This window comes from Pelodiscus sinensis, chromosome 1, assembly GCF_052426305.1.
Source record: "Pelodiscus sinensis isolate ZL-2025 chromosome 1, ASM5242630v1, whole genome shotgun sequence".
NCBI lineage: Eukaryota > Metazoa > Chordata > Testudines > Trionychidae > Pelodiscus > Pelodiscus sinensis.
Window position 1 is genome coordinate 38,929,297 of NC_143052.1, and position 19,859 is coordinate 38,949,155.

The 19,859-nt window shown below is 43.2% G+C and overlaps 1 protein-coding gene across 1 annotated transcript in view; it reads left to right on the plus strand.

Annotated features, from left to right (window-relative positions):
- Nucleotides 1–849: 849 nt before the first annotated feature.
- PANX2 (pannexin 2) overlaps nt 850–19,859 on the plus strand; it is a 34,448-nt gene continuing 15,438 nt past the window's right edge. The window contains exon 1 of the mRNA XM_089778839.1: nt 850–2,713. Within this exon, the coding sequence (XP_089634965.1) occupies nt 2,485–2,713 (229 nt within the window). The 5' untranslated portion in view covers nt 850–2,484. The remainder of the gene's footprint in view (nt 2,714–19,859) is intronic.

The window sequence follows — 19,859 nt, forward strand, 5'->3', positions numbered from 1 at the left end:
AAACTAGCTAGTTCGAACTAGGCTTAATCCTCGTAAAATGAGGTTTTCCTAGTTCGAACTAAGTGCTCCGCTAGTTCGAATTAAGTTCGAACTAGCGGAGCGCTAGTGTAGCGCCTATGAAAGTTACTTCAAACTAACGTCCGTTAGTTCGAACTAACTCTGTAGTGTAGACATACCCTGGGTGTGTTAAGGACAATAACTGACAAATATGGCTTTTTAAATGCATTTTAGGAGTGAAACTATGTTTTGTGCAGAATGACAAGTACCCGTCAGCCAATCAGAACAAAAAGACACTTGAACAGATCTGAGGCTAACTGCAAATATACTACACTTACATAAACTAATAGAATTATTTTAAACACTAAAAATATGTGTGATGCTCGTATATATAAAATTAGTGTTTGTGTGTAAGGTTTTCAATATTGCCAACTCCACAAATCTTCAAAAGAGCCTGGCTTGCAAAAATCATGAGATTTGTTTTAAAATCATTGGGCTCTTGTTTATCGCTGTTCTGATTTTTGAGTTTTCAGGGTGCACTTGCTTCACATTTCAAGCTTTTCTCTAAATGTAGGAGAGCTATATACGTAATATTTGCAAATGAAAGCTGACATCTCCTGTAATATCATTCCTGGGGTTGTTAAAATTGCAAGAGCTGGCCAGCCTGAATATTGTATTGAGCCAAGGCTGTTTTGGAAGGTCATTGCATCAGTGTTGCAAGGGAGGTTTAGATTGGACATTAGGAAAAAGATCCTAACTGTCAGGGTGGTCAAATATTGGAATAAATTGCCAAGGGAGGTGGTGGAATCTCCCTCTCTGGAGATATTTAAGAACAGGTTGGATAGACATCTGTCAGGGATGGTGTAGACGGAGCTTGGTCCTGCCTTGAGGGTGGGGGGCTGGACTCGATGACCTCTCGAGGTCCCTTCCAGTCCTATGATTCTACGATTCTATTTCAGATAATGAGAGACTATATGTAGGTGCTGGACTACCCTGTGCCTTTAATAGCAGAGCTTGGGCAGGAGATACTGAGGTCAACCTGCCAAGAACTCAACCTCTGTAAGGCTCTTGTCCTGTTCTGGGCAAAAATACGAATTGCTCACTCCAGGGTTAGTAACTTTTCCCCCTGGACTCCTTCTTAGCCCCCAGCTTCTGTGACTCAGCCTGCAGGCCATCGCCTCCTTTCTCAGCCTCATCTCCTGCCCCTTCCCCGAGTCTGCTTATCTGGACCCGTCCTTCCACACCCTAGGGCATGTTTTGTCTCCGGGAACAAAGGCTGCTGTGCCCCTCTCCTTGCAATCCCTCCCTCCTCCTTCCAGCACGGGCTGCAGGAGGGAGCCGGTTCTGATGCCAGGGTGCCCAGGTGGGGCACCCCCGTTCCGGTGAGGCTGGGGCAGTGCATGCTCGAAACAGTGAACTTCCAAATCCGGCTGCTTGCAGCCCAGGGCCGTGCTGCGGCGGCACAGCCCTAGCGCGTGGCAGCGCTACACTGCAGCCCATTTGCTTGCCGTGCCTGCCTGGTAACAGCTAACGCTGCTCCCAGTTTCCCCTCCCCTGCAAATCACCCCCACCCCGGAGGCTGCTTCTAACGAGGCAGGCTCCAGATGTTTGGCTTAAAAACTGAAAGGACCCCTTGCGTTCAGCCGCTTGGCTCCTGGGCTGCAGCCTCCTCCCGCTGCCCGCCCCTTCTTCAACCGCTCTGCACGTTGCTCCTGCTCGTTGCAGGCGGACATCGCCTTGCAAGCGCCTCTCAGCCGCGGCAGTCACGAGCGCTGCTAAATAACCCCCCCGCGCGCCCCGCTTCTGGGGCCATTGCATTGCTGGGGAAGGGCCGTCCCTCCTCCCGGCAGGGAGCGAGGCGGGTAGGTTGTTTTCTCCTCTGCGGTTATTTACAACGTCACCGTTTGGCAGCCGCTTGGAGCTGAAGAGCCCAAAGTTACAAGGTAAATGCTCTGCTCCCGGTGCCTACGGCACTTTACCCGAGCCCTGGCAGCCCGGCTCCGGCCGGCTTTTCTGGCATGGCAGGCTGGGTGTTGCAGCGCTCGTTGCATTGGATGCATGGTTCTTACCGCTGCCTTCTCGTGCAGGGGGGCCCTTCCCTGGCTGGCATTGCCCAGCTCGCAGCGCCGCCTCGCTTGGGTGGCACTTTTGATTTCTCGCCGTGCGGCTCTGGCTGCATCATTGCTCCGGCAGAGCTCTGTTGCCTGGCCGAGGAGCCTGCCCGGGATAACTTCCGGGCGGCAGCAGACCCGCTGTCTCCATAGGAGCAGCATCTCTACGAGCCAAAGATGGTGCCCCTGCTGCAAGCCAGCCCGCCACCCCACCTGGCCTGGCCCCTGGCTGCGGCATCCATCGGCACGGGCTGTTCTCACTGTCGGTGTCGCCCTGCAGGCTGGGAGCGCCCGCGCCTCGGGAGCGTCACACCCAGGCGAAACACCGCCGCCCTGCGAGGAGCCTGGAGTGGCGTGAACCCGCCTGCAGCCGCTTATGCAACACATCATCGATAACCATCCCGACATGGCTACTGCGCTGCTGGCGGGCGAGAAGCTGAAGGAGCTGATCCTGCCCGGGCAGCAGGACGACAAGGCCGCCGGCTCGTTGGCGGCCCTGCTGCTGCAGCTCAAGCTGGAGCTGCCTTTCGACCGCGTGGTCACCATCGGCACCGTCCTCATCCCCATTCTGCTCGTCACCCTGGTCTTCACCAAGAACTTCGCCGGTAAGGGCAGCAGGGCGCCGCCCGCAGCCCGGCGCCACCCGGCCCCGGGTGGGGGCGCTAGAGCGCAGCAGGGCGAGCCGGGGCGGGAGGCGGGGAAAGGGCAGCAGATGGCGAGAGCATTGTGCAGCTTTCTCTGGGGGCAGCTGGCTCTCTAGAGCGGTAGCCAGGGATGGGGAACCCTTTCGTGGTCGGGGTCACTGGCCCACAGAAAAATCAGTAGGGGGGCCACACTCAAGTGCGAAACAAAAAAAGACACTGGCCTCACTCACACTCAGCTCTGAGTGCTGGGGCTTTGCTACTGCTCCAGCCGCGTGTAGGGCACCAAGGCTTGGGGACTTGCCATGGGGCTGAAGCATGAGCACTGGCTGACCCCGCTGGTGAACCCTGAGCCTCATCATGGGAGAGATCAAAGTAAGGGGAAGGGAGCTACATCCAGCTCACAAGCCATAGGTTCACCACCACTGCTTGATGCAGGCCCCCCATCTCACTCCCCTTACACATGCAAGCCCCTTTAAACCAATAGGTGTGGGAGCCAACCCTGTGTGGAAGGCAGTGATTTCTTCTGATCAGTTACTCTTCTGACCTCTGGTGTGCTTGCTGGAGTTGAAAGGAGTTGATCCATGCTATCATGCCACAGGTGGATGCAAGTGTGAAAAGGAGCTGGGGCAGCCTCTTTAGTTAGTTTATTAAACTGATCTACCAAAAATGATTTTTTTAAAATTTTTGTATGCAAATGGTCTAATAGGTTGCCTGCATGTGTACTTGCACTGTTAGGTGAACAGTAGTGATTTTATACACATATACACCTGCATTGTGGTAGGCCCAATTGTGATTGTGAAAGAGATTATTTACTGGTCCCCTAGATTATGTTACTGTCATGGGCACTAGGGATGTTAAAATGTGTAACTGCTGAAAAGTTTATATGCAGGGGGGCAACCGATTCCACGGGAACCGGTACATGCGGTGAACTGGCTTAAAAGACGTTTCCCCATGAGCACCAGCTCCTGCCTGCCACACTACCCACAGTGCTGCCTCTATATCAGAGGCAGCAAGGGGTGAGAGGCCTGCATGTAACCATGCATGGTAGGCCCAGGCTTATCAGTCAACCATGTAGATGTTTACACTTTCATATCCCTAATGAGCACCAGGTTTGTATAATTTTTGGTGGTGCCTAAAATGGGTCTAAGCAAACCATCCAGTCCATAAGAGAGATCAGGACAACCACCCCGGGGCCTGTGCTTCAGGGGGCTCTGTGCTTCAGGGCAATACGGGATCAAGGGTAGCCTAAGAGTTGGGGGAAGGGGACCTAGTACTGATACTAGTGAATAACCTGGACTCAGCCTGCCCCAGTCCCACCTCTTTCTGCCCCGTCCCTTCTCCACCCCTGTTCCATCCCATCTCCCAAAACACCACCACCATCCTGTTGTTTTTTGGCTTCCTCCCCTGAGCGAATTCAGGAGCTGGTGGGGTGAACTGGGGCCAGGTTGCTCATTGTTAAAGGCTTCAGGGTCCCCACTACCCCAGGCTGCCCTGGACTCCACTTGCCCCTGAAGCGCAGGGCTATGGTGGTTGCCCCGGTCCATCCTATGGAGAGGACAGTTCTGAAAATATAAACGCAAACATTGGTGGAGACAGGCACAAGTACCATGAGCCCATATAACTTACCATTTGTGGTTACTGTCTATTGTGAAAATTGGTATTCTGGCACTTGCAAAAAATTATTTTCACCTAGATTGACCCTAATATTCCCTTCAGAGCCTTTATGGTCTGTGAATCAATCCTTCATATTGAACTTTGAAAATTAGGGTTGTATAAATTGTTATGGGTCTTTTGAAATCATTTGTCCCTCAAGTAAAGGCATTTTAGGTTGTGAAATATTGACTTGATGAATACAGCTCTTAAGCCTTTATTGTATTAATTTGACCACTTGCACAAGTGATCTAAGGCTGCTTACTAAAATCAATATAAAATTTGTGTTTAAAAATGTGGGAATGCAGTCTGCACCTAGTAGAGTTAATAGGTTGTGTTGACTTCAGTAGGAGTTTTGTCTAAGGGATCCTGACAAGGTCAGGTCTTTATTAGGCATGCATTGAAGCTGACTTTTACAGCTCTGTATCCTATGTTTTCATTATTAAATATTCATAAACCATATGAAGGATTAACTGTTTGACAAATTATTTTTTAAATGGAAGATGTTTTCGATGTTACATATTAAAACTTTTTTTTATTTAGATTTATAGCCCAAGATTTGTATACATGAATAGCAACATTTATTGCCTTTTTTGGGGGGGGGGGCGGGAATGCCTGACCTGAGCCATTTTGAAGGAGCCTCATTTTCAAAAAGTGCTGAGCACCAATTCTGTGAAAATTAGCCCCCTTTAGCTCACTCATATTGAGAATGCAAAATCACTAGTCACTTTTGAAAGCCATTATGACAGAATTTAAGGGCTTTAGACTCTCTTTTCATCTTGGTGTGGAGCGAAACAAAATAAAGTAGAACCCCATCCATTCCTGTAGATAGAAGGAAGAACTCCACCTGTAGCTGTAAGTGTCTCTTTGTGTGACATCTGTAGGCTTTGGGATTTGTGTGTCTTAAAAGTAACCTCCTGAAGGAGAGGGAAGGAGTTTGACAATTTACCTCTGGATGATGTGGATTTTCCAGTAGAAATTTATCCACGACTTAATTGGTGAAAGCAACAGTAATTCACCTCCATGTTTACAGTCCTCTCAAGACTTGTTGATTCCCAGGGATTAATTTAGCAGCTCTAGTGTAGACCTGCTCTCAGAGAAAGAGATCTAAAGGAAACCATGTAATTAAAGAAAAGGAAGGCAGAGAGATTCTCAGATTGGATGTCACTCTGCAAGGAAAACAGGTTCATGTGGATCTAGTGTGAGGATGGGCAATAATATTTGGGTACGGCATGCCAAGAATTTGGTAAGTGGTCAAGGACTACACTCTTCTGAGATGGAGGTTGGGTGCAGAAGAGAGCTTGGGGTAAGGGATTGAGGTGCAGGATGGGGTATGGGATCTGGGAGGGAGTTTGGGATAAAGGACAGGGTTGTGAGGTTGTGACCAGGGGCAGGATACTGGAGTGTAGGAGGGGGTGAAGCAGGGGCCATGAGGGTCTAGGATGTAGGAGAGGGCTCCAACCTGGAGGAGGGGTGCAGTAGGGAGTGCAGGGTCTAGTAGGGGGTTGTGACCTGGGGGAGGGGTGCAGGAGATTGGGGTGCAGGGTCTGGGAGGGGGTAGGAGTGCAGGAGGTGGGTAAGTGTTTGGGGGGGAGGGAGGAGCTGGGGTGCCAGAGGCAGGCTGTGGCCAAGAGACATTTACCTGGGCAGTTCCTGGCCAGAAGCCCAATAGATTCCTCAGCCAGGGTCCCTGCCTTCCATGCCCCTACACTGGCTGCAGGGATCATGTGCGGCTCTGAATGCTGTGAGGCCAGAGGGGGAGAGGTACTTTGCAGACTGCCTATTCTCCCTTCTTCCTGCCCCCTCCCCTCTTGCCGCTCCACCCCTGTTCACTCTGGGCTTGCAGCCTTCAGAGAGGAGACGGGACAGGCAGGGAGCCTGGCTGAGACTTCCCGGGGTTGGACCTGGTGGCTTGGCGGATGGATTCAGTCTTCAGGCTATATTTTGCCCACCCCTGATCTAGCAGATCTGCTGATTTTACTGACATAATTCCTTCATTTTCCCTTTTGGCTTAAACTGCACTCCCTGCAGGGGAAAATCCACTTTTAACTGCAGCATGAGGAACATATTTTACCCTTAGGAAGATTTATGTGTGGAAGGGATAGTCTGTATCCTTAACAGTCAAACAATTTATTCAAATAGACCAAACCAAAATCATCTGAGTCTAGTTACAGACTCTATATACTAAGTTCACATGGGGATCACTAAACAGTAACGTATAGGTTAAAAGCAGTTTTTGCAGTGTTGTTGTAGCCATGCTGACCCCAGAATATGAATGAGGCAATCCTTTATTGCACCAACTTCTGTTGATGAACTTTCAAGCTATGATGGGCTATATGTAATTTGAAAACTTGTAACTTCCACCATTTGAAGTTGGTTGAAAGAAAAAAAAATACGACAAATCTCACCTCTCAGCACAAAAAACAACATTATATTGTACTGGGAAAATGAGCCACATTCTGCTCTCCAGTGAGGTTTTTGTGTTGCTCACATTCTCCAAAACTCAGAAAAAGAAAACATGAAGAGGGAGGTAAAATAAAAGACACTCTGGATGAAAAAAATAATTGAGCTGATAATAAAACTGTAATGTACATTCATTGTAGATTTGGTGTAACTAAATGTTCTTCTTTTGGAAGGGCTAAGAACTCAGGATCAGGGCTTCTGATTACTAAGAACTCAGTCCTACTCACTGAAATCAGTATCAAAACTCCCATTAATTCTAGTAGGAGCTGAATCATCAGCTGGATCATAAGCCTAGGCTATGTCTAGATGCAGAACTTTTCTGGTATCCCGGAAAAGCTCTGCCACAGTTTCCGAAAAAGCAGACGTGTTCTTTTGGCATCCCTGTATTCCTCGTGGTGAGAAAAGAGGAGTTTTTCCCAAAATTTGACCCCATGGAGATGGGCCAAATTTTTGAAAAGCTTCTTTCGAGGAAAAAAGTGGAAAACTGTATGCAACTTTGTGTATCTTTTTCCGACTTTTCTCGGCAGTGTAGACATAGCCCTAGTATTTTTTATTACCAAGGCTCTGTTTACTCAGACTTTTTAACAAAATTATATTTGTTCAGAGAGATTGTACATTGTGTTTACTAATGATGTTAGTCCTGTTGAACACATGCCTTATTGTTATGTGATATTTATTAGTGCATACCCTGCTTCATGGTGCTTGTAATATGCCTTAGCCATGTACTGTCACTATTGTTTTCAAAGTCTAGCTACTCTCTTCTGTTTTGATTGCTGCTGTATATCTACTGGCAAGTTAGATAGTGGATATAGAAAATGCAAACTCCACTGGCAAAAATGGAGTGCTTTTTTTACTGTATTTTTATCACAAATACCATGGAACCTTCCAAAACGCTGCTTTATGCCCATGAATGCAGCAGTTATTGTGTCAGAATAAACAATAAAACAGATACTTCTTGAATCCTAATTCTTGTAAGCAGTAATATCCATGAAAGCTACTTAAAGTGAGTGTAGTCTGGCTAAATAAAAATAAATCTATGGGCTCCTCTGCCATGCAACGGGTACCTGTAAAACACTTGAGTACAGTGTGCATATTTAAGGTTGTTATACAGGTATGGTGGACTCAGAACAATGGTTTCTTGCAACTTTTTCTGCTTACTGTAGGAAGGGGCTGTATGACTAATATATGGGGTAAACTGAGCCCCTTCAAGCCCCTTCTCTACCCCAGTATTTATGTATTCAGGACCAAGCAAGGAGTAAATAGGAGTCAACTGTGTCTGTGCAATATAGTGGAGCATGTGGAGTAGTGTCCTCTTGACTGGACAGCTTGCTTGTTGTGCTATACAAGTGACTTGCAAAAGGAAATGTAGCAGAAGAAAACTTGGTTTTCACTGCCCAGCCCATGCCTCATTGGCCTAGAAAGTGAATATTAAAAAGCACAATTAAACTTTAGATAAGAAGACAAACAACACATGTCATGATTATTTAAAAGGCAATCCATCTCCAGTCTTAAATATCATAATATCTATTGCATGATTTAACATGATGGGTAAAGTAAAGAGAAAGTTATTTCATATTCCTACCATGTTTATTTTGTAAGACAAATATTTGTTTGTTACCATAACTTTTTCTTTGTTTATCTAGGCAATTTATTCCACACTTATTGCACTGATACCTGATTGCTTTTATCTCTACATCACCACTGAGAAATTAAGAATATGATTTACTGTTTTCATAATTCTATTAGCATATAAAGAAGACTTTAGTAGTTCACCAGGCATTGAACTAAGTCTTATGGTAATTCTCTGATAAGGCCACAGTGTAGGTGAGCTTCATCTTTTACTTATTACTTTAAATATGAAAGAACCTTTCTTCCATCAGATGTGCCTTTGCCATTACCCTTTATGAACTTTTATTCCTGACTTTGCTTCAAAGATAGACTGACCTCTGAGTTCACATTTGTAAGATGTAAGAAACTGTAATATAAATAAAATCCATTAAGAAATAAAATAATTTCCTCCCTAGTTTTCACTGCTAGATGGCAATGCATTCAGGGCGAACTTAATATGATCTTGAGAGTGAAATCCTGAGCACATTAAAACCAATGGTAGTTTTGCAATTGACGTCATTGGGCCAGGATTTCACTCTGAGGGAAGTTAGGGCTTAGTTGGTGCATACCATAGTTCTTTTGCTGATCCCCTGCAAAGAGGTGAAATTCACCTTTTGCTTATGCTCTTCAGAACCATTTTCAGGAGAGACCTGTGGACACTTCCTCAAGTATACAGGTTGAACTTCTCTAGTCTGGAACTCTCTTGGTCCAGCAACATCTGTGGTACGGCATAATTTAGTTAGCCGGAGGTCCACTTATCATGGGTGTGTCCAAGTTTCCACAGTTTGTTTATAGCCACTGGTCCTGGCTGTCAGTGTTTTGTGCTGTTATTTAGCTCTAATTTACCCTTAAATGTCTTCTGAGAGCCCAGTAAGCAGTGGAAGTGCTAGTAATGCTGCTAGACACCTCCCGTGGTTCCATAAATTCTCTGGTTCGGTACTAGTCAAATTCTGGGGTGCCAGGCTAGAAAAATTCAACTTGTAGTTCCTTTAACAGCGTTATTATTGACACTGTAAGTTCTTTAATGTTTTTTAAATAAGAAAACACGATTCCTAGAAAGCAAACTTCTCAGAGAGTGAGTCAGTGGCTATACATAGCATGTTTGTAGTTGGCACCAGATAACTACAGTGAGGGTTCAAAGGCCTCTAATAAAGATACTCAGGTATCATGCTATCAAAGAAATCTGGGAGCTTGAGAGTCAGTCCAATGGTGTAGCATGAGCCTTCTCCCCATCTGTGACCCTCATACCCCCCCCCCCCCCCCCCGCTCCCTTCCCCTCCCACAACGCGGCTAAACCTCTGCGGGTGCCTACCCCGGGCCCATAGAAAAATTGTTTCTCAAACAGAACCTGATTCTACTCCCATAGGAAATCAGCAAGCATTTTGTCTTTAATGGGAGTAAGATTATCCTATATTTCTTTGGCTGAATGGGTTCGGATTTGTATTTAAATTGAACCCAACATTTATTTTCTAAAATTTCAAGGCTTAAAGCCTTATTTACAAATATTCATACAATAACCAGTTCTTGAGGAGTTGGCTCCTGTGGTGTTGGAGGTAGTACAGAGAATAACAAATCCAAATGCACACAGCTGGTTGGCCCAGAGGAATTAACTTGTTTTTATTCTGTGTTTTCCTTTAGGAATTATTGTCTGAAACTTAAAGGACAACAAAAGGATGATTTTTTTAATTTAAGATGAAAGCTACCATCTGTGCATATTTGGACTCTTTCCTTTATTGCCAAAGGTATTTGTATTTCTGTCAAAATACCAAGGATGTCCCTAGCCATGTTCGTAAGAGAAGATTAATGCACCCGTCTCTAGAAATTTCATATTTCATGCAATTTCATATTTCATGCAACTTCTCCTTGCATGGTACATGTCTGTACATGATCCTTCAAAGGGTCAGAAACCCTTGTGTTTCCCATTCCTTAACATTGCTTAGCCACAGACCTGATGCTTTGCTGTCTGGTACCTTGTTATGTTCATGGCAAAGAAACAGAGAAACATACAATAAAAACATAAATACTCTTGGTGCAGGGTGGTAATATAACACTACTTTTATCTCCTAAAATTCAGAATAACACACAAGAACACAAAAACAGATAGAAAGCAGGCGTTTCCCTAAAACAGAGACACATAACCTACCCCTCTTTATACTAGGGATGTGAATGTCATCAGTTAACCATCACGGTTATGTGCAGCCCCTGCACTCCTGCCTCTGTATCGGTGCTTTTAAGCCAGCTCCCTATGTGTGACAGCTCCTGTGGAGCTGCCTGCTACCCCCACCCTCACCCCGCTGCATCCCACAGAAGGAGGGCTAGCGAGAGCTGCCTGTTCCCCCCCCCCATGCTGCTGCTGCTTCTGTATCAGAGGCAGCAGCAGTGGGAATGGGAGCCGGTACTCACGGGGAGTCAATTTTTAAGATGGCTCTCTACAGACATCACTCCCACCCCTGGGGAGATTAACCACTGAGAACATTTCAGCAATTATACATTTACAAAAATAAACACATTTTAATATCCCTACTTTACACTGGGGTGACTGTTTGCAAACCAACTGGTGCTTGGTCCTCAATCACATGCTTCCCTACAGATACTGCTGGCCTGAAAGCAGGACCTGGAAAACCCCTAAGCATTTCAAGCTATAGCTTACAATTTCAATACACCTTGCAGTACACCACACTTGTGTAATTTATACTTGTGCAAAGTATGTTTAAAACACTATCAGTGGCATGTGAATGGGGGAATCTGATTTAGTAGTATTGTATCCTCAATTTGCACAGGTAAAATAACTATACCAGGTGCCAAACAGCAGAGAAGCAGGCTGTGAGATTATAATTTTATGGTATCACTTGTGAAATTTACACAGTATTTATTGTTAGCCTTTCATATTAGAAATGTCAGATCCAACTGGCGTAGTAAGTTTATATTACTAGGGGTTTTTCAGTTTTTATTTAAAGTGACAATTTCAATATTTTCTTACTGACTCAGAATTTTACTGCTCCTAATTTCGCATCTTTAACATATTTTTGGAAGAATGTGTAAAGAAATGATAAGCCACCACAAAATTCCATTTAATTACACACTAATAAACTCATAACCACAGGACAGACATGTGATTCTAATCTAGAATCAAGCCCAAATCCAGTTCACCCCAAAGTTCAGCAGTCATTTTGGATTTTTTTTTTAATTTCTCCCATTCTAGAGACAGGCCAGGGCTGTGAAGTTTGGATCTAGATCTAAAGAATCCCAAATGTTTGAGGCACTACAGGCACATTTCTATATATAGGTCCTTTTACAATTTTTAAAATCAAAGTGTTTGAAGCTTAAATTATAGATACAACATTAAATGTGATTTTGAAGTGTATCATTTTGTGACCAGTGCCGTTTAACTCTCCCTTCAGTTCTTCCTGTCTGTAGCCATGAAACTCATGGACCTGAACCTCGCCCACAAATAGGTAGAAATGTACATATCCAGAGGGTAGTCTGTGCAGAATACTTTTCTCCTTTGGCAGGTTCTGAAGTTGTACTGTGGATAGCTGCAATATGATTGACAGGAGAGTGGTTTTGATGTTAGAGTGAGATTACCATTTTTGGTGTTGCTGCATCCTCTCAGACACCAAATTCTTCAGCCTACTTTAGATTAGGACGAATTTGGTCCTTGCACTTAGCTGCTCAGTTTGTGTTTCTTGTTTTATTTTCCTGTGTGATTTAAATATTAAATATTAAAAAGAAAAATGTTAATTGAACAGGCCAGGCCTGGTGTTGGGCTGCTTACTCAGACAATACTCTCATAGATGTACATGGGAGATTTTCTGAGTAAAGCACCAAAGAGCAGGCTCCAAAAGGGAATGAATGCATTGCTGTGCATGTTACATTCCATTTTAAATGTCACGGTGTTGAAATGTTTGATTTCTGATCTGTCAGAGAAAGCCTGAATTCTAATGATGGAATTTAAGATTTGCCAAATTACATCTATTGTGTTATTATGTGCACAACCCAGTGCTTTCCAGTTGCAGTGAATCATAATTTTCATATCTCAGTCAACTATCATATGTTCATTTTTCTCCCCAAAAGCTGGCAAATACTTCTAATAAAGCAGAACATTGGCAGTCAGAGGATTTACGTTTTGGTCAAAAGGCCAAGCTCTGGTGTTGGTCTTCTTATTAAATTTATAAATTGATGCCTTCAAATACCAAACATTGCTCACAAATACTGTATTTCTATGTCTCTTAGCAGTTACCTAGTTCAGCCCTCTACCACCCTTCTGCTAGAAAATTCTCATGAGGAAGTAATGGAAGGAGACAGTAAGTTAAATGACTGATGAGTCCAAGTTTTATGTTTTAATTCCTGATATGTAATCATTTCTGTATAAATGATGCTTATTTCACTGTGAAGTATAGTTTCTACATGAGTTCAATGTCTCCTGATGCATTTCATTATTTATGGTATGTTTTAAATTGTATTTGTTGAGGATTTATTTATTGAACAATGAGGTTCTCTTTTCTGGTATCTCTGATAAGCTTTTCCTATTAATATTCTTGTTTCAAGATGTTACATATGCTCACTCATCTGAATTATAAAGTGTCTTTTAATTTTAAATGATTATTTTCAAAATTCTCTCTCTGATTGCACCTAGAGCAACATATAAGCAGTAAAGTACAAAAAACTGTATTTTTATTATTATTGCTAAGAATACAGGGCCAAATTCTGCCTTGTTTACATGAAGGTATAATTAAGAGCAGAAATTTGCCCATAGGTACAGAAGTGCAAAGGACTTGCATAGATATTTCAGCCCTACTTAAGAACTACTTATAACAGAGTTGTAGGCTCTGATTCAACAAATAGGATGACAGAAGAGGCAATGGGTTTAAGCATGTGCTCATATGTTTTGCAGAATCAGAACCTTAGGCAGGTTATAAATGGTATACAGAGTCTTTTGCATGCTCTCTGCACTGAGGGGGATTTCACCCAAAGGTTAGAGATAGTTCACAAATAAATAAAGCCGTACCAAATTCATGGTCCATTTTGATCAGTTTCTCAGCCAAAGGGCTGGTCTGTTTCACATTTTCAGATGTTTACATCTGAAATTTCACGCTGTTGTCACCATGGGGGATCCCAACCCAAAATGGGGTCATTATAGAGGGTCTCAAAGGTGATGTTGCGGGATTGCCACCCTCACTTCGGAGCTGTCTTAAAAGTGGGGCTTTGAAGGCAGCAGCCCCAGAGCTTCCCACAGCTGGGGGAGATTAGGAAAGGAAGAGATGGGTCTGATTTCACTTGTAATACTGGTAGCAGCCAGGAGGTTTCCTGCAGTCAGGGGAGGTACCTGAAGGTGGGCCTGAGCTCCCCCAAGAGCAATGGTGCAGAGGAAGAGAAAGTCCCATTCTTTTTTAGCCCAATGGACAGGTAGCTGGAACCCAGTGAACAGTAGGAGCGTCCAGTTGGGGTTCCCCAGCCCTACCCCTCCAATAGCTAGATTTCACAAGGGAGATCTACTTTTACACTCCATGATGTTTTTCATGGCTATACATTTGACAGGGCCATGTAAATAAATGCAAGCTGGCCCGATGTCGGGGGCAGGCGTGGGAAGTTAAATTTGACCTCTTGTAAAGTGTCACTTTCTGTGCCAGGGCCAGAGGGGCTTGCTCCTGTTGCCACAGCCTTGGGGCTGGAGGAGTTCTGTGCCTCTGCCAGTTATGGGGGAGAAGGTGTCCATGTCCCTTTCTTGTCCCCCCGCTTGTGCACGCCCATGCCTGTCATGAGCTTAACCTAAGAGGAAAGGCATAGTTATCCAGTAGATACTATAGTCAGAAAACAATTCTGAGGAACAGTATGAAGATCACACAGTATGTCTGGAAGTGACTTGCAGTTATTTGTTCTGGCTTCTAGTAGGGATATGAAAAATTAACCGGTAAGCATCGCCCTAATGGATAATGCATACCGGTTCCAGTTAACCGGTAACCAGTGAGGAAACCCTCCGTGGACAGGGACTGTTCTTGTCCAGAGTTGCCCCTGTCCGTGGACCTGAATGCCCTGTAGGCAGGAGCTGCTCCAGCATCTGGAGCAACCTCTGTCTGCGAGGAGCCTGGGACTGCCGTATACAGAGGCTGCTCCAGCGGGGGCTGGGAGCCAAGAGCCAACAGTGGCCCCTGTGTGTGTCTGGGAGCTGGCAGCCAGCCCCAGCGGAGGGCTACTTCTGCCGGTCTGGAGTGTTCCTCAGTTCAGCTCCTGGTTAACTGGTTAAACATTTGGGTCAACCTAATATTTAACCAGTTAACTGTTTAACTGGGATTTTACATTCCTGGCTTCTAGTTCTTAGACTTAGAAAATGCATGAGGATGTGAGCATCCCCTTCTTCTCATGGGATCACTATGTGGGTGACCCTGTCCGAATTAGTCACAACCTCATCCTCAGGTGTCAGATGCATGCAATTGAGGATTGAAGTGCGAATAATATGCCTTTGCAGACCACTGAAGGGATCCACGTTGATCTAAGTTACCTATTTTGTTAGATGCTACCTTGCTCAGTAGTTTTATTTCAGAAGGACAGGTGATATTGAGGGTAATATTGAGAGTGTGTAATATTGATGGTAAGTAATATTGAGAGTATGACTATAGTTCCAGGAATACATAGACTAGGATTTTAAAGACTTATTTCCCATTAATTTTAATAAGTACTCAGCATGTAGGTACCCTGGGAAAATCTCAGCCCATATTGTATTTGAGGCTGAAAATGGCTTCAGTAAGAATCAGCCACACCATTTAATTATCAGCATTAAGGTCTGTGTGGTGCATGAGTTAAATTAAGGTCAATGTTATTGTGGATGGCATATTTTTTAGTAAACTGATAGGATTCTGTCAGATTTCTTTTGCATCACACAGGGCCTGATCCAAATGCAGGCCTGATCCAAAAGTCTTTCCATTGGCTGAGTGGACTTTGGATCAGGCCCATATTTACACACTTTATATTAATTTGGAATCACAGTTCTTCAATAGAACTGTGGCAGCAGCTTTTCTTACAGTCACACAGACTTTGGGAAGAGAGAGCAGCACTTCAGCCAATCCACTAAGAAGTCCCAGTCAATTATATGGTACAGAGGAGGGTTGGAATCCTACCAGTATTCCTGGGTCACTGGTGGTGCAGAGCCATCTAAAGACATTACTGATTATTTTTTTAAATGAAGGAGTGGAATCCATTTACAGGTTATGGGGAGCTCATCATTTGCAGGCTCCAGGTGTTTGGGGATACCAGGCATGGCCTCTTTTCAATATGTATAGCTGGTGGAATGGGCAGACCAGTTCAAGAGGTCAAGAGGCATCTGCAGTGAAATTATGATGCTGTGTGATCACATTTTCATGACTCTGCAGTGACAATTTTGCAAAACTGAGTTTCTTTATATACGGGGCAGCTAGTTTTCTAAATAGCAGTAGTCTAAGTGCTTGCATCTCCCCTTCAAAACAAAACCTACTAGTGGTTCCCAAACTTTTTGGCATCACGCCCCCCTTTTTGATTTTTGAGAAACCCTCACACCCCCCTCCCAAAAAAAATAGCAGCAAAACTTGGGGTGGGATTGACGGGGGTGTGTGTAGCTGGGTTGCCTCACGCCCCCCCTGGAATTTCTTCACGTCCCCCAGTTTGGGAACCCATGTACTAGAAGAATTACAATTTAACTACCCTATCATCTCATTTTTGACATATTTGTTTCTTTTTTAAACTGAAGCTATTTTTTAGTTATATCTGGGGGGAAAGTGTCTAATACTAACCAACTTTTTACACTTCTAGTAATTATTTTTAAGTAATGAAAAATAATACAACAATAACAGATATGATACTTTCCACCATTTATGCTGTTTATTTTTTGCATTTGACTTTCTGTGAAACTAGACTGAGCTGTATATAACCAGTTTTACTCTATAGTCAGAATTCATTTCACTTTGGGATTTCATATGCAAGCACAGTTTACTTATAAGTATTTCTGTGGTGGTCATTGTTAATGAAGCTCAGATACTCGAAAGTGTTTAATCACCTAACTCTCACCAACTTAAATGGGGGCTATGTGGCTAAATAGCTTTTAGTATCTGGGCCTGAGTGTTTATATAGTTGCTTGGGGGTTTTGATCATTGGAGAGTAATTTTTAAATTGCCAACAATTATTTTAATTATTTGTTTTTAAATTTAATGCAAAAAATATTCACTTTGGGTAAAATTCACCTCCAGGCAGAAGTTCTGTACATCATTTAATTCCTCAAATTAGGGCTTAATTAGGAAGTAAATGGTGCCCAGCTCTCTTTTTGGGGCCCCAGGTATAGGGTGAATTTCCTTGATTACATTTTTGGTCATGCATTTTCTCCAGAACCTAAACTTCTAATCAGCCTAATATTATCTCTTAAATCTGTACATCATGGAAATCAAGATTACAGTACAGGAACACATGTGGTTCTGAGGGTGAGCAATGTCACTTCCCTCCAGATGCCTGTTTTTCCTCACAGAGTTCTGTGTAGCACAAGAGGAAATGGTTGAAGTGGGATGCAGAGGTACATCATCATGGAACATCTCTGTGCAATGATATTATCATCTGCACATGGTCATCACATATTGGATGACAGCGCGTTACTGAAAAACTATCTCCCCATAAAAAGCAGTCTAGAGGCTTTCAATTAGGGATTTCTGGCATCCCCAACTACAACAGTAGCTATTTCTGAACTAATCCTCTCACTCTGAGGCTTTGCGTTTCAATGAGGACCCACATAAAAGTATTTCTCTTCCTTGGGCTCAGGTGATGCCCCTGGGAGAGGCATTACAAGGCATGTTGGGGCCTTTACGCCTCATTCCCTGGTAAGTGTGTTTTGGTATGTGCTGAGTAGTTAATTTAAAAAATGGTAATGTCTATTATATGTAGTTAATATTTTGTAGCAAATACTCTCTCAAATAACTGTGTATGTTACTCATGTAGTGATAATGTAGGGCTATGCTGTGTACAACTGGGATGTATGTAAATAGAGAAGCAACACTGCTCCAGAAGATACCCACAATTATAAATATTGGGCCTGCTTCTGCTACCCTTATTCATCTTCAGTTGTTTGTGGGGTAGCTCTGAAGCTATTAAACATCAGGACCGCTTATGTACATCATACACAGTATGGGTAAGACTTGTAGAATCTGGGACATTAAGAACTATTAGCAATAGGGTAGTCTCTTTTCTTGATTTTTTTTTAATTGTTTTTCTTTTAAACAGGCCAACTGGATCTAGCAAAAAGGAGTCTAAATACAGACATTTAGTCTTTCTCATCATGGGGGAAATTGTGCCTCGTGAAGAAAACTGAATCATCAGGTTTGTAACCTGAATTCTGAAATGAAGACCGTGATCCTAAATAAAGGTAAAGTTATTGTCTTTTTATTTTATTAATAGTAATAATACTTACAATTTATAAAACTAACTTAGAGCCTGATCCTAAAAATGCTTATGCATGTGCATAAGCTTACTTACTGAGTTAAATAGGACTACATATGTGATAAGAATTGTGTGTGCAAGTTTTTATAGGAATAGGCCGTTATGGGGAACTTACGTTTCATAACTGTCCTTTAAATATTGCTGATGAGATCTTGGCCCCAGTGAAGTTGGTGGAAGTTTTGTCATTTACTTCAGCGAAACTTGGATTTCACCCAGTATTTGTTTAAATATCTGTGGTTATTGAGTTATACATATCTTTCCTGTACAATATTGACAGGGAAGGCAGACCTGGTTACTGGCTGGGTAATGTAATGTTTTTAGATTGAACTTTTTAACCTGAGTAACATTAATTTTTTTTTCCAGAGAGAAGAGGATCCAGTGCCATTTTCCTTTAAACACTATTTTAAAAAACACCAAAAAATTAGTTACTTGTCTTAAAATAAAATGTTTTAGTTACATGCTTTATAGCGTGTTTATTCCTGAGTTAAGTACACAGTGTGAATGATGCATGCCTGTGTCTGTTTGTTTGATTGCATGTAAGTTGATACTGTGATATATGCACAGTGTGAGTGGCATAACAGTCTACTGCATTATGAGAGACCTATCAATGTGTGATAGTGCTCTGTACTAGCTGAGCTCATAGATCTCCTCATCTGGCCTATCCAGCAGAAGCCTGTGTTTTAGTGTTACCCAATGCATATGTGTAAATCTGGATTGTGACTTATCTGTTTAAATCACTGGGTCTATACAGTGTTCCCTAAAGCCTAAGGGTATTATATTGTGGTACAAAGCAATCTTTGAAGGTGCTGAGTGCCTTCAGCTCTCCTTCAGCATATTACAGATTTAAGCCCCATAGCTCTGATTAATCAAGGTTTTCATGCATAATGTTAAGCATTTGAGTAGTCCCATGGACTTTCATGAATGTGTGTAACTTTGTTGTTAAATTGTACGCTAAAAGAGCTGTTTGTGCAAATCCCGACTACCTTTGCCTAGACTAGCATGGATAACAACTTTTAGCTGACTTTCTCATTTTTAAATTGCTTATTCTTGGTCACTGTATTCCTTTTTGCATTCCTATTTCTCCTTATTATTGAATTGCTTGATCTCTTCCCCAGTGTTGAATCCTTACTGCAGGATGTGAATTCATAAAGGGTATGTGATATTTTTGGGGTAACTTCCAAAAACCTAAGCATAAATGGGGTATAAATCCTTCATTAATAGAGTCCCAAGTCTGCTTTTGAGTGCACTCTATTTAGCTGGAGCGAGAGTTGTCTATAAAAGACTATTTGTGCTTTTATACAAACAGTTATAAATTACTACTTAATTCGTTTTTTCTTTTAAATATCCACTAAAAGCCAGGTCAATATATTTTCCATACTTATGAGCAATAATCAAAGGAATTTTTAATAATAACCTCTTAAAAGCTTGACATTAAATGGCATTTCCTTATATAATTCTATTTTTCTCTATGCACCATACATATTAGGTCCCAGTTCACCAAGGTGCTCAATCACTCCTAATGCTAAGCAAATCATTTTAATGATTTTAAGCCACACCTCATAGCTTAAAAGTAGGCACACGTTTAAGCACCATGCTGAATCTGGACCGAAGCCAACATTCCTTCAGAGCAGTGGTTCTCAAAGCTAGTGGTCTGCAACCATCTTACAGGTGGGCCCCTACCCCGCTCCTGCACCCTCCATCTCATCAAGACCCCCTACCCTCAGACTATTCCTGCACGCATCCTCCCAGCCAAGAGGTGTCATCATAGGTGGTTGGCTGGTGGTCCGTGGAAAGGTCTGCATTCCACTGTGTGGAATGTGGGCCAAAAATTTGAGGACTGCTGCTTCAGAGTGATGCACATGTTTTAACTTTATGCATTGTGAGTAATCTCACTGGCTTCAAAGAGATTGTCCAAAGCATAAAGTTAACCCTCCTG